At 41.9% G+C, this 27,450-nt stretch overlaps 1 protein-coding gene across 2 annotated transcripts in view; it reads left to right on the top strand.

Annotated features, from left to right (window-relative positions):
* The window catches only part of TAF3 (TATA-box binding protein associated factor 3), a 108,273-nt gene that overhangs the window by 72,531 nt on the left and 8,292 nt on the right, over window positions 1-27,450 (top strand). For both annotated transcript variants that reach the window (XM_083183395.1, XM_083183394.1), the window contains exons 3-4: window positions 12,853-14,633; window positions 16,842-16,924. In XM_083183395.1, the coding sequence (XP_083039521.1) occupies window positions 12,853-14,633; window positions 16,842-16,924 (1,864 nt within the window). The remainder of the gene's footprint in view (window positions 1-12,852; window positions 14,634-16,841; window positions 16,925-27,450) is intronic.

Genomic DNA, 27,450 nt, shown 5'->3' on the forward strand with positions numbered 1-27,450 from the left:
CAATGCTGGCCATACAGGGACAATGCTGGCCATACAGGGACAATGCTGCCAATACAGGGACAATGCTGGCCATACAGGGACAATGCTGGCCATACAGGCCAGCATTGTCCCTGTATTGGCAGCATTGTCCCTGTATTGAATACAGGGACAATGCTGGCAATACAGGGACAATGAAGGCACATTCTGCTCACCTTTTTTAAAAATGCAAACTCTGCATACTGTACTTAGGGGACAGGCAGGCCGCAACCCGCAGAGGCACTTAAAAGTGCCTCCCGGCTCCGCTGCCTGCACCCCTCTCCAGAGTCTGGACTCTCTCCAGGGACAGCCATTGCTCGACAGCCCCTGCTCAGGCGTGGGGTGTGGCGTCAGGCAGCTCCTTCACTCAGCGGGCGGGAGGGCAGGCAGCTCCTTCATTCAGCGGGAGGGAGGGCGGTCGGGCAGCTCTTTCACTTGGCTGGCTGGCTGGCTGGAGGGAGGGTGGGCGGGCTTGGAGCGCGCGGCGTCTCCAGATGATCACGCTGGCCACGTCTTCAGCCCCCGCCCACGTGAGGCGCCGCGATAGGACGCTCGCTCGTCAGGGGAAGGAGACGTCATGTCTCACTTCCCCTGGCATATTTACACTACAGAATTACTGTGAGGTCCGGAGCTCTGGCTTCTGCGGTCCGGAGATGGACCGCGGTCCGCCAGTTGCCGGTCCCTGATATAGAGAATTACAGTACTGAATCCTGCCCTGCAGCCTTAAACCTGTAATTACTATAGGCAGCAGCAGCCAGCAGGCCTCACCTCAGTTAGTAGGGAATATCTGCATCATCCAAGAATGGCTGGGCTGCTTCATGATGCAGTGAATGGTGGCCATGATGTCACATGCTGTGACATGAGGCACCTGTCTTATGTGTGTATGCAGCGCAGGGAGGGCTGGGGTAGTCTTCCTCTGTGCCTCCATATTAAGTAAGCTATCAATGCTGGCTGCAGTGTTTTGATATACCGGCTGGGGTGGGGTTGATCAATGCGGCCAGAGAGGAAGGGCTCTGAACAGCCGTAAGCAGATTGCTTTAGAAGGAAGCTATATGCAGCTGTTGTGGGCCTATTTGATAGTGAACCTGGAGCTGCAGCTCCGTCAGCCCCATTGTTGTTCCTGCTCTGTGTTCCAGGCATATGTCTGCCCCAGTAGTGTATGTGCCAAGCTTATATCTGCACTAGCAGTGGGGTTGGGTCCAAAATCCCAGCAGTCTCCAACCTGACAATCAAAATACGGATAGTCAAAAAAAAAATCATGGTAAAGTCAGGAAGCTGTCAAAACAAAAACAAATAGGAAATAGTGAGCTGCTTGTAAAAATAAGCAACGGAAAGTCACGCCAAGTCCATGTATACTCCAATTATATGATTGATGTACATTCACAGTTCACTCTGATAAAAGTGGTATATAAGAAACCTAGTGATGAGGGAGACGTGTGAGTGGGTACACTTCTGAAGCGCACTGATGCTGTGTATATTGACACCGCATCCTACTCAATACAGCTCCCAGTTGCTGTATGAGAAATTCACTCAATACGCTTGTTACTTGTATGATGAAAGCCATTGTAGAAAAGGATTGCTTAGGCTTTTCGCTCAGCTTGTCAGAGTAGAGCAGAATTTCTTCCTCACTCTGTGGCCAATTTAGTGGAGTAGTATACAGCTGCTGTGGCACGTGAAGATGTAACCCCATTATTAATCCAGCCTGGTGTTTTAGGCTTATATCTCCCAGTAGTTTGTGTGCCAGGCTTATATCTGCCCAAGTAGTCGATATCCACTTAATGGAAACTATAGAGTATATTGCTCCATGTTGCCACTGCTGTTTTGTAATTTCCGTTATACTTTCAAGCCACGTTGCAAGGACTTCCACATATACACAGTTATGCAAAGCGATAAAGGGGTTCCTTAAAACATACTTGCTTTGGTGCAAGCTTCTGACCAACAAAAGTATTTTTTTGTATTTTTTTTTTAAGGTCTATGTTTTTCTTTATCAATAAAACGTGTGTGTATACATACATACAATTCATGAACCAAATCTCCACTATTTATTATCAGTTAATTTAGTGTGTGCAGAGCCCCTACAATGTCTGTTTAAACAATGTGGTCACAAGCCATAGGGCACCCCAAAACTAGGAAAGGTGAGTGCCGATGTTTAGTGTGTGTGTGTGTGTGTGTGTGTGTGTGTGTGTGTGTGTGTGTGTGTGTGTGTATATATATATATATATATATATATATATATATATATATATATATATATATATATATATATATATATATATATATTTAAAAAACAAAATCCAAAGAGGGTGCGGCACTCATGGCTTCAAATAACTCTCACAAGTTAGGAGTGATCATATATATTTATTTTTATTATATATACATTTAATATAAATTTTATTTTATATATATATATATATATATATATATATGTGTGTGTTTGTATATATACATATAATATTTTAATTTTATATATGTGTGTGTGTATGTATGTATGTATATATGTGTATATGTATGTGTGTATATATATATATATATATATATATATATATATTGTGTATAGGACACTAGACAGCCGTGTCATTGTTGTCATTTCGTCTGAGAGTGCCGCCGCGTATGTATGTATGCAAATGTATCCGCCATACTGACGGGGACCTATCTGAGGGCACCGGGCAAGTGGTACACTGAGGCCAAGGGAGTGCCGGCCAAACGCGGAGTATATATATATATGTGTGTATATATACGTGTGTGTATGAGTATATGTATGTATGTATGTATATGTGTATATATATATGTGTGTGTGTGTATGTGTGTATATATAATTTTTTTTTTTTTTTTTTTTTTATAACCTTTGAACATGTAATAAAATGATGGTGGAGTGCAGGCAGTACTTTATAGCATCCTAAACACAACTATTATTGGTAAGTCTGCTTGCATTTTCCTGCAGGGGTTTGCAGTGGAAAGGTCATAAGAAGTTTACATAAACCTCACCGAATCATAGCAGCTAAGCGTAATTGTTAGCGGTACATTGTAATGTGATCGCTGGTTTACATTTATTTAAACACTATGTCCAAAATCCTGACAATCCCAATTAAGCCAGCTTTAATTATAACCTGTTGTTGCACTATGCAGAGCTTTCCTTAGTGATACATATTGACTTGACCTCAGTGCTTTAGTTAACCCCTTCATTTTTATCATGTTAACTATTGTTGTAGGCGCTATGTAGAGGTAGCTGGAAAACACAAATTCTTAGCACAACTAAAACTGCTTTGACGTGAGTTCAATAATTCAGGGGCATATTTATTAAGCTCGGTGATGTGATAGTGTCTGTTTTTTATCACCGGCCAATCGGCTCCTAACTGAAGTTACAGGCCTGCTTTTGAAAAATGACAGGTAGGAGCTGATTGGCCAGTGATAAAAACCAGACACTTTATCACTTCACCGAGCTTAATAAATCTACCCCTCAGTTATTTAAGGGGCAGATTCAAGTAACCACAGGTTTACCTGTTTAAACCCAGATTTTTACCCAATGGAGGATTTTAATCTGCCACTTGAACACTATAGATAATCTATCTAGGATTTAAACCGTGTTGGTAATGTGAAACCCTTTTTGTATCATATTAAATACAGACTTACGCTATAAAAGCACAGATTACATACAAATATCCATTAATTAAATACAAACTGCCCCTTTAAAAATGAAATAGGAAACTTCATAACTGCCACAGTTCAAATGAAATGATCAATTACGGTAAGTAAAACAGAGGCGTAGAAAGTCATATAATACAGCAGTCACTCTATGCAATCAGCCAACAAAGCCGTTACCATCGGTTTTACTCATTTGTGTATATTTTGCACAATCCTGACTTATTTGTGCTTAGAGTTGTAAACTTCAAATTACACTAATGGTGTGTATACAGGGGGCGATATGATTGCTGGCGGGGGGGGGGGAGGGGGAGAGACAGAGAGAGACATGAAGGGAGGAGCAGCGTCGTGGGGGGGGGTGGGGAGCAGCAGACACTGCTTCTGTCATTTGGAAGGGAGTAGGGAGTGAGCAGCGTCACAGGGCGGGGGGGGGAGCAGCAGACGCTGCTGCTGTGTGGCGCAGGGGATGGAGCAGCAGACGCTGCTGCTTTCACTTGGAAGGGAGGAGGGAGGGAGCAGCGTCTGGAAGGGGGGAGCAGCAGCAGAAGGGAGTCCTTCTGGTGCTGACGACCATTAGGAAGTACACACGGGAGCACGCAGCTGGCGATTTATCACCAGCAGCACTCCAAATCACTGGTAATGTGGTCGCTCAGCAACCATATTCCCAGCGATTTTAGCCAATATCGCCCCCGTGTGTACACACCTTAAGTCTACATGCAGGCACGAGTCATTTTTGTTTGTTTATGTATGAGCATAAAACCTGGCATACATTGATCTGTGCATCAGCATGTTCATGTTTAACCCTTTGAGGGCAAGATGTACTAAGCTTTGAAAAGTAATAAAATGGAGATTGATAGACCACCAACCAATCAGCTCCTACATGTCATTTTTCAAACACAGCCTGTAACATGGCAGTTGGGAGCTGATTGGCTGGTTTTTTATTACTCTCCGTTTTATCCCTTAAGCGTAGTACATCTGGCCTTGAGTGCCAAGTGAATTTGTCAAAATAGGTGTGAAAATTGCCAAGCAAACACATTTATTCATCAGAATAGCCTGTAATGTTTACCTTATATAGGAAATAGTCTTTTCTATGTTCTCACTCTATACCCACTTGTTTTTTTTTTGGGGGGGGAAACATGTCAACATTTTTTCAGACCTTTTCCACGTCGACATATTTCATGTGTTGACCTAGTGACTGACCTATAGTGGTAATGACTGTAGACCTAATGCTTGTAAGATTAGGACTTATTAAACATGTAAAATGACAGCTCTTAATCCCCGTGCACATGGGGCATCAGGAGCCGGAGTGCTTAAGAAAGATTACTTGGCACACCTGCGATGTGTGCTGAGCGTACTGCACTCTTCGGGGGTTTCGGTTATGCTTATGGGCAAAACCCCACAATCTTTGCAGGCAAGACAGCGCAAGCACTGTCTTTCCATGCAGGAAATGGCGATATGTGGGACCGAGCATCACCATCGCTGGGGGCATGCACATGGAACGATCCACGCTCCAAGTCATCTAGTCAGACCACTTTTACACCGTAAATACCAGGTCACACCCAGGATTAGGACACTGGTCGGTCCTAGGTGCATTTGCCGTAATTGCGGCTCTCAGCGACCCAAGCGGATTACTAGGTTGCTGACATCATCCGGGGACAGGGCAGCGCGTCAGGTGGGGGAGTAGGTAGCACTGAGTTGATGCTGCTGCCTCTTCCATAGAAGTGAACAGGACCCAGTTAGCTCTATCCGGTATTTTTCAAATGGCCCTTTACACCATACAGTGACCCGTGTTATTTGTGCAGTGTAAAAGGGGTATTAGAAATGGGTCTGAGATTGCCCCATGTGTATGCACCTTTATACTCATGCTCCTGTATGTACACTGAGCAATTGTGTCAGCACTGTTTTTTACTATCTGTTGCTTTTCAGCAATGTAATAAATGCATGCAACTTTTTGACATATTAACTTTAAGCACAGTAATGTTTAATGATATCTAATTTTGCATACCGTGTGTGTGATTTCTGTGCTGTTAAAGGATCAGTTCCTACACGTTTTGTAAGCCTTTTATACTTGTCTAATAAGCTTTTGAAAACAATTAGTGCATATTTCAAACTAAGTAAACTTGATTAAATAATTACACTAATAATAGGCAGAAATGGCATATGAAGGGTTATCTCAAAGCTAATCCTTAAGTAATGGAATTGGTGTATCTGATTTTCCTCCTTGCCATTTTCAGTGTACAGAGGAACGAGACAAGTGGTTATGGGAAATAAGGGGGAGCCACTGGAGGCCAGTGAAGAAAACGAGACCTTATCTGAAGCAATTAATCAAGAAACTCATATTGTGGGACAATTATTCAAAGCTAATTCTAAAATAGCTTTAGAGCCCCAGGTCCTGAGATATTTTTCCAGAATTTTGTCAAGGTCATTGAGAGCAGTGGGGCAAGTCCTGCATTAAAATGAAGGCATCGGTTGAGCTAGTAGTTAATAGTTTTATATCCATGTTTACTGCCAAACAGAGTGCTGAAAAAGATCTGTGAAATAGTTTTGTAGCTTATTTATTCTACAGAACTTTAAGTTAATTGATTACTATACAGTTATGTAGGTTTTTTTTTTTTTTCAAACCATGCCATATTGATTATTTACCTTTTCCAATGCCATCAATCATTTTATTTTTCTTATGCAGGGATATTTAACCCTTTGAGTGCCAAGTGAATGAATATGTCAAAATAGGCGTAATAATATAATGACCGTGTAGTAAAATATATTTCCTATATAAAAAGGGTAAACATTACGTTTACCCTTTTTATATAGGAAATATATTTTACTACACAAAATTTTTTATTTTATTTCTATATCAAATGTGAGCGACGCTGGCATTTCTAGGGGATATTTTAAACATTTCTCTGAAAAGTTGGCACTCGAAGTGTTAAGTAATAAATATTTGACATTTGTAGTAGTTTTGTCCCAAGATATTTTTGTTTTATTACATATAACCTTAAGCCCTGGGCTATAAACAATGACAGATTATAGATTAAACAATGTTGTTCAGTGTTGTCACCCGGATCTGCGCCAAACTTAGTTGCTAATGATATTGTCAGATTTGTCTGCATGTTCAAATGACAGGTGTTTATTGTTAACAATCTGCAGGAGCATGTATCATTTACCTTTATTGTGGGTACACACTGAATGATTTGCACAATAATATTAACAAGTTTGTCGTGCATATCGTTAACGCAAATCGAATAGTGTGTGCATAAAGAAGTACATTGGCCACATTAAAAAATACAAAATAGTTATGTTTAAGCTTAACTAATGTTTATAGCATATGTTGTGTGTGTGTGTGTGTGTGTGTGTGTGTATACTGAATATATATATATATATATATATATATATATATATATATATATATATATATATATATATATATATTAGTAAATTGTTCCACCATTAGGTATTGTCTGAGCTATATGTTTAAAGCAGGGCTAATATAAACAGACAAACGCTAATTAAAACAGGAATTTAAAAAGTAAGATATTTATTAATCAACTATAGGGATCGCATTTGAATTGCAATACATTTGCACATATACCAATGACAGTACAAAATTAAATAAGTATTAGGAGATTGATCTATGCTGAAAACTCAAAACTAGTAAAGTCCTTAAACGATAACAATTCCCCTTTATGTGTTGCGGTATTCGGTCTCCTAGTGACAGTAGGTGCAAAGTCTTTTGCTAATACAGCACCGTGTTATTGAGGCCTGCCATACTTAACTAAATGTTCACATGAGGGTTTGGGCCGACATAAGGATGTTACCTCTCCCAGGGCTGGAGTCACTAATTCAGTGTGCCCTCAGTTTGATGCTGTGTGGCTGTATTATGCAGCTGATTGGTGCGTGAGTCTCCTCGGCCGTACACTGCTGTGCAAGAGGTAAGTGCTGCTGTAGCGCTTTTTGTGTGTCCAAAAAATCGCACAGGAAATATCTGGGTCCACCTTCTGCCAATGTGTAAGTCTTGAGGAGACTAAGGTCTTCACATTGCAGTGTGTGGTGTCAAGGTCTTTGAGTCCTTGTAAAAGTAGTTTGTCACGTCATACGGGAGACATTTTGGGTCAGAAGAACAAAGACCAGCAACACTCAATTCCTAAAACTTAGGTTATTAAAAGGAACACCGAAACTCTAGCACACCAAATGCACCAAAATGATGCAATAATACGCTCAAACATGGAGGAAATCATGCTCTAAGACGTCCTCCCTTTTAAAATCTATGTTCTTCCTTTAGTGCTGCCCCTTCCCTTGCTTAAACAGTCATACTTCAAGAACCTAATCCAAAAATCCCTGGCTTCTCTTTGGCACTGTCAACTCCCTCCTCTGCCCACCTTCACCTCCACTACCCCATATCCTTTCCTCTTTCTCTGCACTTTGCCACTTCACATCCAAAATTGACTGGCATCCCACCAGACTATCAGCAACCAGCCACCTCCTCTCCATCATAATCCATTTTACCAACTCTGAAATCCTTCTCCCATGTATCATTTGAGAAAAGTATGGTCCTCATCAGTTCATCTACCCCACCACCTCCCCTTTTGTCCCTATCCCCTCCCGCTTCCTCCCCTTCCACTCTCCTTCTGCCTGTTCCCATCTAGTCTACCTCTTCAATCTATCCCTCTCATCAGGCACTGTCCACTCTGCCTTCAAGCGTGCTCTCGTCTCTCCTATACTTAAAAAAAAAAAATCCTCTCACTCTCTCTCTCACTCACACACACACACACACACACACATATTACCGACCCATTTCTCTCCTCCCATTTGCCTCCAAACTCCTTGAGCGTATTGTCTATAATCTTTCTTTCATCCCACTCCCTGCTTGTTTCCAGTCTAACTTATGTCCTCTTCTCTTCAATGAAATTGCTCTCACAAAAGTTTGCAATGATCTTCATGCTTCCAAATCTAAGGCCACTTCTCTCTGCTTATTCTTCTTGCCCTTTCTGCTGCTTTGAACACCGTGGACCATCCTCTCCTTCTCCAAATTGTTCACTTCCTTAGTCTATGTAAAACTGCTCTCTCCTGCCTATATTCCTTCCTCTCTGACTGCTCCTTCTCTGTTTCCTGTCATGACTCAATCTTCCCTTTACTTCCACTGAATGTAGTCTCTGTTCTTCGTCCTCTCCTTTTCTTTTTATATGTCCTCTCTAAGTGATCTCATTCGACTGCCAATATCACCTCTATGCTGATGACCCTCAAATCTACCTCTTCTCTCCTGAAGTCTCCTCTGCTTTCATCACTTGTGTCTCCCTCTTTCCTTGAATTTCCCAACGCTTTTGTTAAACTAAACATGTCTAAGACTGAGCTGATCATCTTCCCACCTTCCAGCAAAATTTTGCCTCCCACAATTTCACGATCTATTGATGGAAGAACGGTCTCCTATAGCCACCAAGCATGCTGCCTTGGCATTATTCTTTTTTCCTTCCTCTTTTAAACCACACATTCAACAACTCAGTCTGTTTCCACCTAAAAAATATTTCCACGATCAGACCCTTTCTGACCCAGGATGCTATATAGACTTTCACCCTACTACAAGTCATCTCCAGATAGAACTACTGTAATCCTCTTTCTGGCCTCCCTGTCAGATGCCTGTCCCAACTCCAATCTATCCTCTGTGCTGCTCCCTTATCCTCTTCCTCTCCAAACATATTATGTCCACCTCCCCTCTCTTACATACACTGGCTTCATTTCCCCTTCAGAATACAATACAAGCTCCTCACACTCACTTACAAAGCTAATACCCATTAATCTTCCACCTACATATCTGGCCTGATCTCTTTACCCTTCCACCCACTCTCTTCGCTCCACAAATGCACGCCGCCTCTCCTTTCAACGGGTTACTGCCTCCCTGCTTCTAAAGGGCTCTACACACAGAGCGATATTAAGCCACTTTCTGAGCGATTTTACATAATCGATCAGAAAGTGGCTGACTATCGCTGTGTCTGTAGCCCACACAGCGACAGGAATGCTGTTAGTATGTAACACACTAAAATAATTAGACGGCGTTTGGGTCAGAACAATTACCAATATGGCAGTGTTAATAGAGAAGAATACATCACAGTGTAATCATCTTAGTGAAATGCCAATATGAATATTGTAGACCGTAACGATTTTAAGCTATTCCAGTAATGTTTCTGGTATGTGGAATGTATTTTTTTTATTTAAATAACTGCATGCATTAAACATGCTCCTGTCCTGTAAGCACATGGATACCTTAAATGTCCTGCGTATACTTGTCCTGTAAACACATGGATATCTTAAATGTCCACCCGCCGACTCTCTTCCTTCTTCTATATGCTATGAATCATAGATATGTTATTATACCTCTTTTTTTTTTCTTAGCCCCTACATACTGCATACAGGATTGGCACAAACCTTGACAGTTGTGACAGATTTTAAATCTCTCATGCTGAATCTCCCACTATGAATTTCTGACACCAATCTCTCTGTATGTGGCTAATTATCTGAGAGAGTGAAATCTCTCATGCTGAATCTCCCGTTATGAATCTCTGGCACAAATCTCTGCGTATGTAGGGCCTAAGATTTTGTTTGTTGTGCTTCATATCTCTGGAAGTCTCTACCCCTCCCTATCAGAATCTTCACCTACCTACAAACTTTAAACAGGCTATAAAGAACCACAGAATTTAAATCTAACAGTATCTCATCCTAACATTACTGTTTATGCTCACTTCTACCCCTTGTGTGTCATCCCAGTCTTTCTGCCCCTCCCCTCTAGAATGTGGGCTCTCATGTGTTTTTCTTAGAATATTTCTCTGCCACCCTGATAATTGCATCAGTGTCCTGTCCGCTGCTGCAACTCTTTATTCTTGTCCCATTTAATTTTGTAACATAGAAACCTAGAATTTCACGGCAGATAACCATTTGGCCCATCTAGTCTGCCCCTTTTTATTATCCTTCAGGTAATCTCAACCCTTTTTATCCTTATTTCTTTTTAAGGATATTCATATGCCTATTCCAAGCATGTTTAAATTGTTCTACTGTCTTAGCCTCTACCACCTCTGATGGTAGGCTTTTCCACTTATCCACTACCCTACTTTTGTAACGCAGCGATTCAGCCGATTCTGGGACACAATGGAAGATGAGCACATGGTACAAGCGGCCATACGCAACTCCCATGGAACTGCATGCGGAGGGAACAGAGAGCCGGGCTGGAGGAGCGGGTAGCTGTAAAAAAAAAAAAAAAAGGCCCATACAAATGCATGGGAAGCCACTGAGAGATCTCTCAGCCAATCACTGGCTGCCCATTCATTTGTATTGCTGTTGTTGTTTTTTTCCCTTTCTTGCAGCTCCCTGCTCCTCCTGCCCAGCTCTCCGTTCCCTTTACCTGCGCCCCCCTCCCGCTGCCTCTGTCCCTGCACGCCTCTCTGGTCAGCTTGCATTGTCCCCCATGCACCGTTTCTCTGCGTCCCCCACCTGGAGGCTGCACATAAGATTTAGCAAATCTTATGTGCCCTTGGTCTGACCTCCCGACTCCGATACGATGCTCACAGGACCACGTATCGGGGTGGACGGGATGTCTACACAGTCTACTTGTAATATGGATATACTTAAGGTAAAATAGTGCTAAAATGTCACGTCTTTATATTCCAAGCTGTTGCTTAGTTCCTGTGTCTGTAATCAGATTTTCTGAGGGTTTTTTCACTGGAGTGTTCTATTTTCATGTAAAAAAAAAAAAAAAACTATATTAAAATCCAATTCTGTAGTTTTTTTTTAATTGGGATTCACTCTGATGAATTGTAGGGGTGTGTTTTACATTACCTGCTTGTTTAAAACACTACATTTTTTTTGTTTTAGTATCGAATGTTGTGTATTTGTTATGCATCGCTGGAATACGAATGTGTCCGTATTTTACATGTGTGAGCATTTCCTCCTAAAATCAATTTCCTCTAACTGTACTAGCAAGTAGTATGTTAACGTAATCGCAAATGACACAAAAGTGGTGATTTACGATTCCAATTTATTGTATCTGACAGGCAGAGAAAATAGGTGGATATGTCCTTATCATAAAGAATATCATAAATAACAAAGGCAAAGCACTAAGTATACTCGTGTGGTGTCAGCAGCAAGTCCTGTAAACAGACTGGTCTGGTATGTAGTCATAGAAACCCCAGAGTCCCACAGTTATCAGGGCCCTCTGCAGCTATGTGATACAACAGTATTACCATATATATTAGCCCATTTATAATATTCAGTGTCATTTCTGCTTTCCTTGTGTACCTAGCATTAGTTATCCTGTGGCTACATGCAAATATGACTGTTAGCTGTACTATGCACCAAATATGTCAGAAATGTCTAGAACAAACCTTTTATGGTTTGCTAATGCTTTTTTATAAAAACAAGGGGATACGGTCACTAGGTCGACATGGGGTTTTACAGTTTTTCTTTGAGCCGACGTGCCAACAGGTCGTATTTCATGCCCTACCATCCACTAGGGCGTGGTAGGAGAATTAAATTGTGTGCCAAGCATAGCGAGGCACCGTGCCTGAAAAGCCCCATGTTGACTTTCAGTCATGTCGACCTAGTTGCTGTCTATCCAATGATCCACACCCAAAACAAATGTAACCTGCTTATTGCAAACATAGTTATGTATGAATGTATGTATTTTTCATGTATTTGGTGTTACAAATCAATGTTTATTCCCCCAAAAATCAATTACACATTAAGAACGGTTACGGGTAGAAGTCAAGTACTTTACTAGTAATTCTAGGTGTCTGCTAGTTAATGATAGAGTATCCATTTCTTGCACAACTTTTTCAAGGTCCTGTTGCAGCATCAGAGGGGCTAAATTTTGGACTTGAAAACCTTTGTTTATAAAGTTGTAGTTTTTTTTTTTGTAAAATATTTTGTTAACATGAATTTGTGGTATGCTCAATTATTTTGAGGTCCAGGTTCTGCAAATTTAAAAGTAACTTGCCCATTCAGAAACTCTTTGATGGTTTGTATGATGCACCATGTTAGATTTTAATGTGACTGCTCCAGTTTCATCTGTTTGGACAATATGATGGTATGAGACATCTGAATGAACTAATAAGCTAAATGTAGGTACTTACTAGCCTCTGTAAAATTCCTGCACCCCCCCCCCCCCCCCCCCCCCGTGTATCTCCCAACTAATGCTTTTATACTTACCTTTTGCAGAGGAAGAAGAGGAGCAAGTGCCCACAGATGGTGGGACATCAGCAGAAGCTATGCAAATTCCTCTTGAAGAAGAAGGAGAAATGGAAGATGATGAAACTATTAATGATGAAAACTATTTAAGTAAAAGACCTCTGGATAGTCCTGAAACTTTAGATATGCCTTTTGCGAAACGACAGCGGTTAGCAAATATTAAAGGAGAGATTTTAGAGGGGACACTAGAACCACGTGAACCACTTAGTTCAATAAATGCTCAAAAGGTTCCTCCTATACTTTCACCTACTCACATACAGGACAATTCAGACTTGGCCCTTCCTCATTTAGAACCAATAATGTTGTCTCCTGTTTTAAAGCCCCAGACTCCCTCTTCCAAGCCATCAGAATCTAAAGCATTGACCTCCAAGACAAAATCAAAAGGTTCTCCAGGGCAAAAAACAAAATCTCCTAAATCTATACCACTGGCTACAGTACTTGGCAGCCCTATACGATCACCTAAAAGTGGGCCAAAGGAGAAAAAATCTCCTGGACGTGCAAAAAGTCCTAAGAGTCCCAAAAGCCCAAAGGTTCCTGCAGCCAGTACTCAGCCAACTGTAAAGTTAGAATCCCCAAGCAGTATACCCATACCTGCATTAAGTGAAAAGATTGTTAAAGACAATGTACAAATAAAGCAAAATCCAACATCACAGGATTCTGAAAAATTAAATACAGAAAACTCATCCAAGAAGCCATCAGTGGCTGATAATACCATTGAAGATTCTATTGATGCGGTAATTGCTCGTGCTTGTGCTGAGCAAGAACCTGATCCTTTCGAATTTGCTTCTGGTTCAGAATCTGAGGGTGAAGTTTTTACTAGTCCTAAAAGACTTACCATAGCAGAACCTGCTACTCCTAAGTTTTCATCTACTAACAGCAGTCTTGGTAAGACTTGTAGCACACCACTGCCTGCTTCAGGTGGCACCTCTAGCTCTGATATTTCATGGACAATGGACGACTCAATAAATGAGGTGATCCGAAAAGTCAATCAAGAAACTCCACCAAATGATCCAATCAGTCAACAATGCTTCTCCTCTCCTTCTGCTTCTCCTCCTACTCCAGAACCACTGGTCAAAGCCTATGAGGAGAAGGCAAAAATAGCTTCTCCAGTAGATTTGAAGAAAAAAGCGAAGAAAGAATTAAAAACAAAGATAAAGAAAAAGGACAAAGAAAAACAGAAGGATAAAGACAGGAGCAAGGACAAAAGCAAAGATAAAAACAAGGAGAAGGACAAAGATAAAGATGGTGGCAAAGATTCAAAACTTCAGTGGAAAGAAACTGCCAGAGATGATGATGCTGAAATGCATAGGTTTATGTTAAAAAATGTCAATGACTCTGATCAAAAACCAAAGCAGAAGGAGAATAGTGGAAAGAAAGAGAAAGAAAAACATAAAAAGAAAGATAAAGAAAAGGGAAAGAAGGATAAAGATAAAAAAGGGAAAGACAAAAGCAAAGAAGAAAAGCTGAAAACTGCACCCTCAACTCCTGTTTTATTAACACCTAAAGATATTCCACTGCCAATGATAAGTACTCCAAATGCAGTAAGACTACCATCTTTGTTGCCTTCCATGTCACCACTACTTCCAGAAAAGGTAGCTGAAGAGCGAGAGAAGCCTAAAGAGAAGGACAAGAAAAAGGAAAAGAAAGAGAAGAAGAAGAAAAAAGACAAAGAGAAAGTAAAGGAGAAAGAAAAGGAAAAGAAAGAAAAGGAGAAGAAAGACAAAGATAAGGAAAAACATAAGCATGAAAAAGTAAGATATTTAACATTGCTGGTCCTTTTGCATATCATACCTTGTGTCCAAGCTTTATTTCCCTTACAATAGATATATAGTATTTACAGTTCACTATCTGTACATGTTCACCTAAAGATACAGCCAGAACGGAAACTTGTAGTAGTTTTCTTGTTGTCAGTCTTGGCTTTATTAAGATTTAGAAAAGAGTGCAAAATTGAGAAAAGCAATAACAGATTAAATTGACAGGCCTGCCCAGTAGTCATCCGAAAGAACCTTTTTAAGAAGATAAACTGTAAAGCTTCCCAGCACAAAGGATTGCCATATTGAATTAAATTGTATAGCAATGGGCTAATAAGTGTTTCTTAAATACATCTCTCCTACAAGTCAGGGTTTTAAACTGGTTCCCCCTTTTAAATTGCAAGTAGGTTTCCATAGCTTTTGCAACTGTTCTGTGGTTTTGGGAACAATATGGAGTTAAAGTTTTTTTTTTATCATTTAGTGCCCGAGGTATATGGCAAAGCAGCTAAATCCATAAAGATTAGCAAAAAATGCTGCACATGGCAGTAAAGGGTTTATGAGACTACCAGCATTAGTTCAGGTGAAAGGAGTGTTGCTTATACATAAAACTAGACAAATCCAATCACAATGTATTTGAGGTACTTAGAAAATGGTGTGCCTTTATGGTGATTTTAGTAGCTTAGAACTGAAAATGCTCCTAGCCTGGGATTTCTAAGTTCCCAAATGGTTAGTTGTCCATTTTTAACCCAAAAATATTAAAATTACATGCACATGTGTCCTGGAAAGGAAATACAGCTTGTGATAAACTTTACAATTCTATCCGAGCCAAGTATTGATTGAATCTTAATGAAATGGAGATAACACATTAACACAACAGCAGTTCTAATGAAAATGTAAATTAGATTTTTGTTTTGTTGAAATGATTACATTGTGTTTTTTTTTTTTTTTAATATCCAGTCTACTAGCAGTGGAACAGACATGTGCCCTGCTGAGTAAATGGTGCAAGTCTTTCAGGCGGGGAGAAGTTTACTCAGCCAGTGGTCTGATTTTGTCTTTAGAGTAAACCAAATAAATTAAGACTTCTCCAGCTTATTTGGATCCATGTATATGTATACATTTTGTTTTATACAATGCTATATTAAACAGTAGCATAATACCTAGATTGTCATTGGATATGTAATTTAAAATGTGGTGAATACCTTGAATAAGTAATTTGCCCTATATCAGCTATTCTAAGATATTGGGAAAATTCTGAAGTTGTGAGGTATTATGCCAGTTGACAAAGTAACCACAAAGGGTGTAAATATCAGCAATTCGTCCCTCTACCCTCCTAACACTAACCCTCCCTACCTGATGCCTAACCACCTCACCCACCAGCCTAACCCTCTCCCCTTAGTGCCTTATTCTATTCCTCCCCCCCCCCCCCCCCCCACACACACACCCCTTTTAAAGTGCCGAACTCTGAACCCTCACCCTCTTATCTCACATTAAAGAGACCCCGGCATAATTACAATCAGAATTCCACTGATGTTCCAGTTCTGGTACTGGGATTTCTAATGCCAATTGCCATCAAGCTAAATGCACCCCCCAAATGACAGTTGTTTATTGGCCTGTGTTTTGTCACCCAGGGTTCCGGTTTTGCCAGATGGCATCTGGATGATAAAATTACAGTGCCTACATAAACAGTCAATAGGTCGACACCAAAAGGTTGACATGCACAAAGTTGACACCATAAAAAGGCTGACATGGCAATGGTTGTCATGAGTTTTTGACAATTTTTTTTATTTATTTTTTACTTTGTCATACTTTTCTATTGGGAATGAGTAACGTGTGCTGAGTGCACCCAGGCTCTTGGCCTGTAGCACGGCCAAAGAAGTGCTACACTAATTTGGAGTCCACATGCTCTGGTGTCAAAACCAAAAACATCTCTCATGTTGACCTTTGCAAAATTAAAAAAAATCTTGAAAATGCATGTCAAACTTTTCATGCGCTTGCAATTTTATTCAGAGACCAAAGTGGTATCATTGCTATGTTCTGTGATCAGGTAAGTAAGGCTTAGCTGCTATGTACATATTTAGCATGCACAACCCTAGATCTGGAGAACACTTCAGTTGTTAATGGTATTTGTTTTATTTTTATTTTTTTTAGTTTAATTAAAAAATAAAAATTCTGTCAATTTATCTTTAAACTCTAATTTTGTTTTACCAGGCCAAAGTGGAGTTATCTGTTCCAGCCCCTTCACCTGTAATCCCACGATTGACACTGAGAGTTGGTGCAGGCCAAGACACAATGTAAGTAATGAATGCTGTATGGACGGGTGTAGTATGCGTGTTCATCAGTCGGGAGTCTGACTGTCAATATACCGACATCGGAATCCCGACTGCTGGTACTCAGACAGGGGGGTGAGCGCAATGAAACCCCTCCTCTTGCAGATCGCTATGCTGTGGGCTCGGCGGCTCGCTGTGTGTGCCATAGGTTATATGCTCTCTATAGGGATTGTGGTCCCCCACAAGGGAGAATAGCCCCAGTCAGTTGGGATTCTGATGTCTTTGTACTGACCATCAGAATCCCGATGTTGCTTAGTCATTAAGCACTTGTAAGGACTGACTGCAAACCAATATTTGTTCAGGCATTTTTTTCTGTGCACACATTGGGAAAGTAGGTGTGACTTTGCCCTATCTAAGCATGCCAGCTGTGTAGCATGCTGGGAAATATGAGTCTGTTGGCCAAGCCTCTAGACATCTGGATGAATCTATCAGATGTTTGGACCTTCTGGCATATGCCAGAATTGTCAGATGGCCATTTCTGCCCATGCTGCTAAATAGAGATGAGCAGTTAGGGTGACTTTTATGGTTGTTTTCATGGTAATTTGTGCAGTTTACTAGATGTGCAAGTTTCCAGCAATACAGTCTTTAAAGTTTTGCGTATGTTGCATTCCTTGAAACACCCTTTCCATGCTATGGGGCAGATTCAGATAGACATATTTAGCATTTGCTACACATTTATTACCCAATTACAGTAGGCAAAGAAAGAACAAGGCCAGCTTTCAGTGCAGTATTATGTAAATCCAGCTTTCACACTTAATTGAATCTGCCCTAATTATAGAGGAAATGAACCTTAATTCAATCTGCTCCTTGTTGGACTTGTAGAATGACTCTAAAGGCCCCCATACACTGCGATTTTCGGCCGATTTCATCCGATTTCGGCCCTTTGGGCCAATAAATCGGGTGAAATCGGCCCAAAATCGCATGTGTTTGACATCTGATCTGATCTGATGCGCGGTCCCGCACGCATCGGATCAGATCACGGCGTCGGACCTGCAGAACATAAGATATATCGGAATCTGAGCCATCATGGGTGCTTTTTAGCACCCACGATGTTCAGATCCGATATATCTTTATATACAGCCCCCCTGTCTACTAGCAGTGCGCCCTCCCCCCCCCCCCCCCCCCCCCCGCATTGACAGCTCCCAGCGGAGGTAGTGCAGGCGGGGACCGCAGGCGTCGCAGAGCAGAGACCGTCGGCGTGGCGGGAGAATAGGAAGAAATCCTATTCAAAAGACCGGGCGGCCGCTGATTGGCTGAGCTCTCAGCCAATCAGCGGCCGCCCAGTCTTTTGAATAAGATTTCTTTCTATTCTCCCGCCGCGCAGACAGTCTCTGCTCTGCGACGCCTGCGGTCCTCGCCTGCACTACCTCCGCAGGGAGCCGTCAATGCGGGGGGCGCTGCTAGTAAGACAGTGGGGCGCTGCGGGGGACACAGAGTTGGCAGTAACAGAGCCGGGCAGGAAAAGCTGTCAGCGCTGGAAAAAAAAGCCCATACAATGAATGGGCAGCCTGTGATTTGCTGAGCGCTCTCTCAGCCAGTCAGCAATTGGCTGAGAGAGCGCTCAACCAATCACAGGTTGCCCATTCATTGTATGGGCTTTTTTTCCAGCACTGACAGCTCCTGCCTCCCCCTGCCCGGCTCTGTCACTGTCCCCCGCAGCGCCACCCACCATCAGCCCTGTTCTGCAGCCCCCCCCCCTGCTCCCCGGGTTTGCATGTGATAAATCGAGACGATTTATCACATATAAAAAACGGCACATCAAGTGCCAATCTTATCAAGCTCCCCCGGGGAGCTGCCGGGGAAGCTCAGGGGGAAGTCGGGGGCGACTTGTCCTCAGGACAAGTCGCCCTAGTGTATGGGGGCCTTTACCGCACATCTAGCGCTCATATCTACCTCCTAAGATGTGATCATATCCCAAATGCCTCAGTCCAGGCCATGGTATGTTAGTTTATATTTTAGGTCTGTTTCTGTGTACTGACGTTACAGTGCTTAGTTATAGTTTTCTGTAGTCTTCAGAACAAGTTCATAATCACCAGCAATCTGATTTGCTGACATAACAAGTCTAAAGACTGCTAGTTTACGGTTTCAGGGAAATTTACTGGTTTCACTTCTAATATAATTAGACCTAATTTGGTTCCCTAAATAAATAAAAGGTCAGTCTGCAAATTAAGCTTATCTCCCTACACAGCTTCCATAAATTGTGGTTTAAAGCTTTTTTAACAGATCTTATCCATAATGGTGTTAGTTGATTTAGATTTTAAATATTTAAGACTGCTTCTTAATGTATTATTTGAACAACGCATTACAGCACTTTCTCTGCAGTGTTATCAAATCACTGATCACTAATTGAGTTAATGCCAGTAGGTGCTTAAGATATGCCATATCGATATGGTGTCTACTGGTCACCAGTGTACTTAATGTACCAAATAAGTTTCACGTCACATCTAACACAAAATAGCTTTTACAAAGCCAGATTCAATTTGTTTATCCATAAGCAATCATTGACTAGTTTTCTATGCAAGGCAGCTGTTCCGGTGCACCTATTTATTACCAGTTTCTTATATAGCGCACACATTCCGCAGCACTTTACAGAGAATATTTGAACATTCACATCAGTCCCTGCCCCAGTGGAGCTTACAATCTATATTCCCTACCACATGTACACACACACACACACACACACACACACACACACACACACATTCATTCTAGGGTTAGTTTTGTTAGGAGCCAAATAACCTTCCAATTACTAACCATTACACCGTCCGTGGTTCCTTGGTGCAGTACGGATGGTGTAATGGTTTGCATTACTGCCTCACAGCACTGAGGTCATGGGTTCGATTCCCACCATGGCTATAACTGTGCGGAGTTTGTATATTCTCCCCGTATTTGCGTGGGTTTCCTCCCACAATCGAAAAATATACTGGTAGGTTCATTGGCTCCAAACAAATTAACCCTAGAATGTCTGTGTGCGCGCATGTACATGTGGTAGGGAACATAGATTGTAAGCTCCCCTGGGGCAAGGACTGATGTGAATGTTCAACTATACTCTGTAAAGCGCTGCGGAATATGTGTGCGCTATATAACAGACTGTTAATAAATAAATTACACCATCCGTACTGCCTCATATACTACATTCTGCTCTGTTAGGGCGAAGGGAAGCTGTAACAGTCTACAGCTGTTCACGCGCAGAGGTTTGCAATTCTCCTGTGATTACACACATCTATATAACTTATGTAAACTGTTTCCAATCTAACTTGTATACAAGCTTTATATGCTAGAATATAACGTATTTTAGGAAATAAAGTGCTGCTCTGTACATATTTTAATTCCTTTATTTTTCTTCCAACACTTCATCTGCCTGACGTCTATCTGATTTGTTCAATGTTCACCATACTTGGCACAAGCTCACTTAAATAGCAACCACCTTAGTGTTTGTGTGCAGTAAACAGAAGAACAGGGATCATTAAACTGCCCTCTATGGGCACATCCAAATTGTGTTGTCCTTAACCCTGTCTTTCTACTTATTTGGGTAAGGATGGGTGGCTTTTTATTGACTTGTCAAACTGTTGGTTTGCATTCTGGGCCAAGCATCTCATGACCCAATGCATTTATTTCACTGTTTTGTGGTGGGGAAACAGGTAAAGGAATCCTGCTGGAAATCCCTACTCTTGCACGTTTTTATGAATAAGGCCAGTGTCTGCAGCAGTTAGGGCAGCGTGACCAACTCCTCCAGAAAACGTAATGCTAGCAGCTTGGGGCTATTGTGAGACACAGCTGTGGGCGGTGTTGGTTACTCCACTAGCAATTGCTCATTCAACAAAAGCCTATGAAGGAGAACCAGTAGTGGAATTAATTCAGGAGGAAGAAATGATACTGCAGGGAGAAGAATGTAGAAGGGTAAACCACTGTTTGGGAAAAGTTAAACAATGGAGTGCTGGCAGTGACAGTCTGTGTTTATTGCTGTGCTAATGGGCCTCCAAATTATTTTACAATGTGGATTTTAGTGGTTTATTACTGAGAAATGAAAACTGTTAACAGCTGGACAGTCGCATTAAAGACTGTTGAGTGGCTGCATAAAGCAAAATTGGTAGCAATGAATAAGAGCGTAGGACGAGAATGCATTTTAACCCATTGATACAATGTCCTGTATAAATAGTACAGGGTTACTTGCTATAAATCTTATGCTACACTTGGCAAGTAGGCTTAGGAGAAAATAATTCAATGAGATTTCTCATTTCTGCTTTCAATTGAGAATTAAGCATAAGGTTTTTGTTTTGCTTAAAAAAACAAAAACCCAGAAGTTATTAATACTGTACATTAAACAAGGCAAGCGCCATACTGTAGGTACATTATTATTTCTGTGCATACATTTCTTAGCCAGCAGACCATAGTCATGTAGCTTCCTTAAGTCATGTTCCACATGCAGAACAAAGTGGTCTGCGCGCACACACACACAAACACACTAAAAATCGCTGTTCTCAACTTGATCATTTTAACTAATGCAGTAGTCATAGGCTTTCCAGTAGGTACAGTAGTTAAAGCAGGTAAATCATATGCTGCTCATGGTTTTAGAGAAGCCGCTCCATGTGTGACCTCAAAATGTAGAATTCAGCACCTGCTTGTGTGTATTCTTATTTTGACTAATTCCATTGAGTTCCCCCGTTATTTGAAAAAACCCATGTCGACCCTTTGACTGTCGACCTAATGCTTGTGTCGACTTTCCTGCTTGTTGACCTATTGACCATATCGCATTTATCTATTCATAGAGCTGCATTGCAGTAGTGCGGTTTTTGACTGAAGTAACCCAAGTTATGTATTACAATTATGTATGGTTTTATCACAGCCTTTGAATGTCTGCTTTTAAACCTGTCAGTGATGAACCTATTTATCACTGACATCATTGGCTACGAAAAAAACAGCAATCTATATTTAATATAAGGATTTGGGGCTTCATCCATCATACTCTTCCCTGCATGGAAGGATGGCGAGTTGCCATTGTGACGGTATCTAAATGCTGTTAATGGCATTGGTACTCACATCCCCCCTCATGTCCCAGCTTTGTGGATTTTATATGCAGCCCCATTGGATTGCCAAGACAAATCTTCAAATCCAGCGGTAGCATACGTAATGTATATAGCGGCAGTAGCACCATGCGTAAACTCTGGCCAATTCAGTCAACCCTATAGGTGGATTTGTTGACATTAAACTTATCTGCTCTGAGGAACTGCTACAAACGTCAACATTTGGTAGTGTAGTAATGCAGCTGTTCTGGTGGTAAGAACTCTAAGCTTAACCTAACCTGGGAGCTAATGTTCTTGCAATTGCAGATACTGGTATATTCAACTAATGTCCGATCTATTCCGACATTCATTTGTCAGAATTGATCATAGATGCCCTATTCAATGCAGACAAATTTAGCTTTCGGATTTGGCTGCTGCTGCTAACCCGGCCTGCGACAGGACTGAGTGAGTGACTGAGGCGGGATGGCGCCCTCTTTACTGGGTGAGCTGCTGCTGCTCACCCGGTGCTGTACTCCCTGCATCAATAAGATTATTTTTAAAACAGGATTGAGATTGCCGGAAACTAGGCCAAAACCTACCGGTTTTGGCTGCACTTCTGACAACAGCAGGTGGATTGGCGGCTATTCACCTGGTTTCCAACAGGTCGGAACAGTCCGACCTGTCAGAAGAAAACACCCCCTATTGAATAGATCGGAACCTAGCCAAGTCGGAAACTGACGTCTTTCCGACAAGATAACAGTTCCGACAGCAATTGAATATACCCCTAAGTAAGTTTTGTGTAATTAACCACAATCTGTGATTAGAGCAGCAGCCATTGTGCAGTATGCCCCTATCCTTTTAAACCTAATGTTGACAATTCACTTGATGACAATGTTGACATTTTACAAATGTTGACATGTTTGCCATCAACATTTCAAGAATTTTAACATTGAAAGTCATCATGGTGACAGTACAATGTGATGACAACATCGCAGATAGATTATTTTCAGTAAATATTTTGGGATCACTAAAGATTTCATACTGGCCGAGTGTATGTATACAGGCTTGGAGTGCATTGCCTTACACTTCAGCTAATCTCTTCTTGACACTACTAAGGAAGTTCGGAGGAAGCATTTAGCTGCTGAAGTTTGTGTTTATATGTTTGTCTCTCTGTGTGCCAGATATCTCTGATTCTAGAATCGTTTGAGGAAGGAAGTACAGAATTAGCTAATATTTGTAGTGTCTTTAATGTAAAGCTGAAAGTTAGACACCCCTTCATCTGTAAGATAAGTTATCAGGTCTCCATATGGGCTTCTATTCATGTTTATTTCAGTAGTTTCTGCATGCTAACATTCAGACTCCAGACTTCTTGTAAGAGTTTGATTTCCACATACATTTACATGCTCACAAATGTATAACCTTTCGTTTACTGTGTTTGTTTTGTATAGAACACTACTTCTCTTCTATAAAAGCTAGTGTTAATGCATTTATCCCTACCCACACTGTTGAAGCAGTAAAGGATAACTTGGCATATCAATCTATATTCTAATGCATGCATGCATATGAAGTATATGCCAAATTCCGCATATTCCACGGTAATGGCACCAGCATATATTTTTCCTCACCACAACGTTCTTATCATGTGTGACTGAAAGAGATCAATAATGGCTTTTTACAATTTTTTTTTTTTCCTTTTTATATGCAGCAGCACAGATTTAGAGTAAAGCCTTTGCACATACTTTCCTCATTTTGGAAACTTTTCCGAGTTGGTTTTTATGAGAATTCGGTGTGCAAAGCGTACTGTAGTGCCGACGGGGAATGTCCTGCCCAAAGGTGTCTGTGTCAGCTGGAGGAGACCCAATACCCCTTTCAGTCCGCAAATGCTGGTTGGCAGCCGGGATCGGGACACTGGTCCCTCCCGGGAGGAACCTGGCGTTTGTGGTCTGAAAGCTCCTGTAGCAACGCGACTTATTGGAGAGTCACCGACAACACACAGGGGGGTGGTGGGGACGCTGGAGCATCTGGAGCTATTTCTTTAAGCGACGCCTCCTCCATAGTGTGATCGGGACCCTGGTTGATAGACTTTAGTTACCCGTTCATTGTCCCTCGACCTGTGTCAGACACTGGTCGTGACCAGGTTTGAAATGCTGGAGTGCCCGACCAGGGAAATGGTGCTGTGGCGCTTTCAGATCAGACAAAAACCGGGTTAACACAACAATAACCCGGGTTGATTTGGCTGTCTGAAAGTGGTATTACTAATACCCCCTTTCACATTGCACAAATAACTCTGTTCTGACTCTGGTCGACGTGCGGTGCTAAAGGTCCATCTGAAATTACCCGGGTCCAGCAACCCATTATTCTGACCCAGTTGCTGTGCAGTGTGAACAGCTAACCCGGGTTGAGCGAAGCATGTGCACACACAGGTCAGTGCCAGCCCCAACATACTGGGAACAGATTGGTGTGTAAGCAATGCTGTGTGCAGAAAATGGACAGGCCCCCCTAAACCACACAGAAAATGTGCTTTCAGCAATGCTGCCTCATCTCATTGTAATAGGCAGGAGCAGAGTGTCGCTGCTATAGGGCGCCAATGCCATATGTGCAGGCATGAAATATGGGCTCCCACACAGTGCACAGGATGAAGCTCAGCCTGGCAACCCCTCGCGCTTCACCTGGATTCCAGTGCAGCGGAAGATTTTCCATTGAATAGGGAGTATAGCAGGCAATGAATTAGGAGTACCGTATATACTCGAATATAAGCCGAGTTTTTCAGCACATTTTTTTTGTGCTGAAAAGGCCCCCCTCGGCTTATATCCGAGTGAGGGTCACACTGCGGTGGAGACAGGCTTATATCCGAGTGAGGGTCACACTGCGGTGGAGACAGGAGGACGGAGCTGCCAGATGGAGGTGGGACCCAGCATGTGTGCAGGCTGTCACTCACACTGACAAGTCCTCCGACGCAGCCCAGCAGCTGCGTCCAGGAGCGCACAGTCCACCTCCGGGTCATACAGCACAAGGAGGAAGCCGCGCCCCTGACCACCTGCAGCCACCAGGAGAGGAGAGCGGACCAGGGCGGTTGCGGGAGGGTCGGCGTCTCGCATGGCGCTGCAGCACCACAGGCCCCAGCACACTTCAGGTACTCCGCAGCAGCGCAGGTAGAGCAGAGTGGGGGGAGAAGGGGAACCACAGATGCCAGCAGTGTTCCACCAGCAGGGGAGGGTGAGGTGGGCAGACTGAGTGGCCTGGAAGCACACACATTGTAGTGACTGTTAGCTGTCACTGTCAGCCGCAGGGAGCGTTGCCGGTGTGCAGACATCAGATTGCAGCTGCTGGCTGCTGTCAGTCAGTGGGCTGTCTCGTGCTGTCTCTTGTGGTGGGTCCTACTGTGCTGCTAGTCATCCTGCTCCAGCGCGGCCAGCCTCCGACGATTATCTGTGCTGCTATCTATTTTGCTGTATGTGCGTACAACTACTGGCTCTGGCACCTTTACCACTTTCCTCCGCTCCACCTAATCCTCTCTTCATCAATCCTCTCCCCCTCTCCTTTGGCTCCTAGGCTTATACTCGAGTCAATAAGTTTTCCCAGCTTTTTGGGGTTAAATTAGGTGCCTCAGCTTATACTCGGGTCGACTTATACTCAATTATATACGGTAGGCAACTATGCCTTTGTAACTGAATAAAGGGGGGTGTCTGCAAGGAGCAGACCAAAAGACAAATGTGCCTTTTTGGGCGCACTCTTGATAATATGAATTTGGTATGATTATTGCATTAAAACATAACTTTTAATCAACTTCTTATACTAAAATACTGTGAACATTCATCAGTTTACGTCAATCGTTTGATGGATTTTTAATTCAATTTATACGTCAAGAAACAAGACATCACATATAACATAGAGACAAGACATGGACAAACGAACAGTAAAAGACATGCTATATCGATGGCTATGTCTGATTATGCAACCTTATATTGGGTCACTCTCTGATATTAATTGCCTCAGCAAGATATCGTTTTTATCTGTATTGTTGTCAACAATTTTGTAAAATTAAATGCCTCAGCAAATTGTGAACTGATGGCTCAGCCGCTTAAACTCTGACCATCACCCATGCTCCTTAATTAAGATCTCCAATTATCTGTTGCCTCTTATGATCAGGTAAACAAGAGAGAATACAAAGGGAAATCCTCGTCTGGTAGTTGAGGGATAGGGAAAAATAATAAGAAAGGGAAAAGTAACCCCAGTGAATAGTACTCCTACAACCGGTGGCTCCTGAGTGTCTACTATTCAATCACCCGTCTGAGTTACCTACCAGTCAGGTCGCCAGGAGTCTCCTCTCTGGTTAGTGTACTGGCCCCTTCGAGGCACCGCTGGATTCTGGCCTGTATGGGGATATATGGGTAACCTATTGGACTGAGTGTTGAATGTGAGTACCAGGTTGGTTGTCATGTGGGAGTTAATTATAGTCCACTTCTGCTGTCCAATTCAGTTCCGTGAGTCACCTTGGTGCTTATTCAGTATTGCAAGGAGACATCGCAGGCTGAATGGATGAGAGAGTGTTACAGAAAGGGTGAATCCCAGTAACAAGTTGTCTGTTGGCCATTAAATGGGACTTCTGCTTTCAGAGATCTGCAAGCATCGAATCACTGATGAGAGAGCCCCAAATAAATGGATACCTAACCGACATTAGAAAAAGACATTTAGGATAAAGGATGGAAATATATAAAGAGAGAAAAAGTTGAGCGATAAAGATTTTATTGGACACACATAATCATCTAAAGATGTAATCTGTTAACATACACTGGGTGGCTGAAAACCAGCTCCACTCTGGGTATTCCCAGTGTGTACCAAATCGCAATCAATCTGTTAATGATCCTCTAATTAAATGGATTGTCTCCTGAAAAAGTGCAACAGATTTACTCCCTATTCTATAGAACAGTCAAATCACCATTATATTAAATAGCTACTTCAGTCTGCTGAGTGTTTTTTTTCTCAAAATGGATACAGTATGAATTATGAACTTTATACTCAAACGTATTGGCATTGACACATAATTGTTACAATTCTGTATTACTGGATAGGCACTCTATATATTTTGTTGAGCTGACTATTGAATTGAAGGTCAAAAGGTGCCCATAAATGTATCGACTGACAATAATGCAGGTTTATGCCCAGCATTTGTAAACTCAACTGTACCCACACAAATTTACATACATGAAGGAGACTTTTACTGATTTACTAGCAGCAAAATTGACAAATCAAGAGCTGTAAAATAAATGATGGTTAGCAAAATACAGGAGTGAGATTATGACAATGTCGGCTCACTTATTGAAGAACTACCTGCACTCTCCCCGGAACTGAAAAGCAAGTGACTGTAGATACAGGCATAAATCAAGTAAACCTCTATAGAGGTAGACGTTTTAATAACTGCTTACTAACAGGTGCATGCATCTACTATATAGACTCCATTGGAGCTGAAGCGCCTGTGGGATTAGA

The sequence above is a fragment of the Crinia signifera genome, chromosome 4 (genome assembly GCF_055691185.1).
Source record: "Crinia signifera chromosome 4, ASM5569118v1, whole genome shotgun sequence".
NCBI classification, from domain to species: Eukaryota; Metazoa; Chordata; class Amphibia; order Anura; family Myobatrachidae; genus Crinia; species Crinia signifera.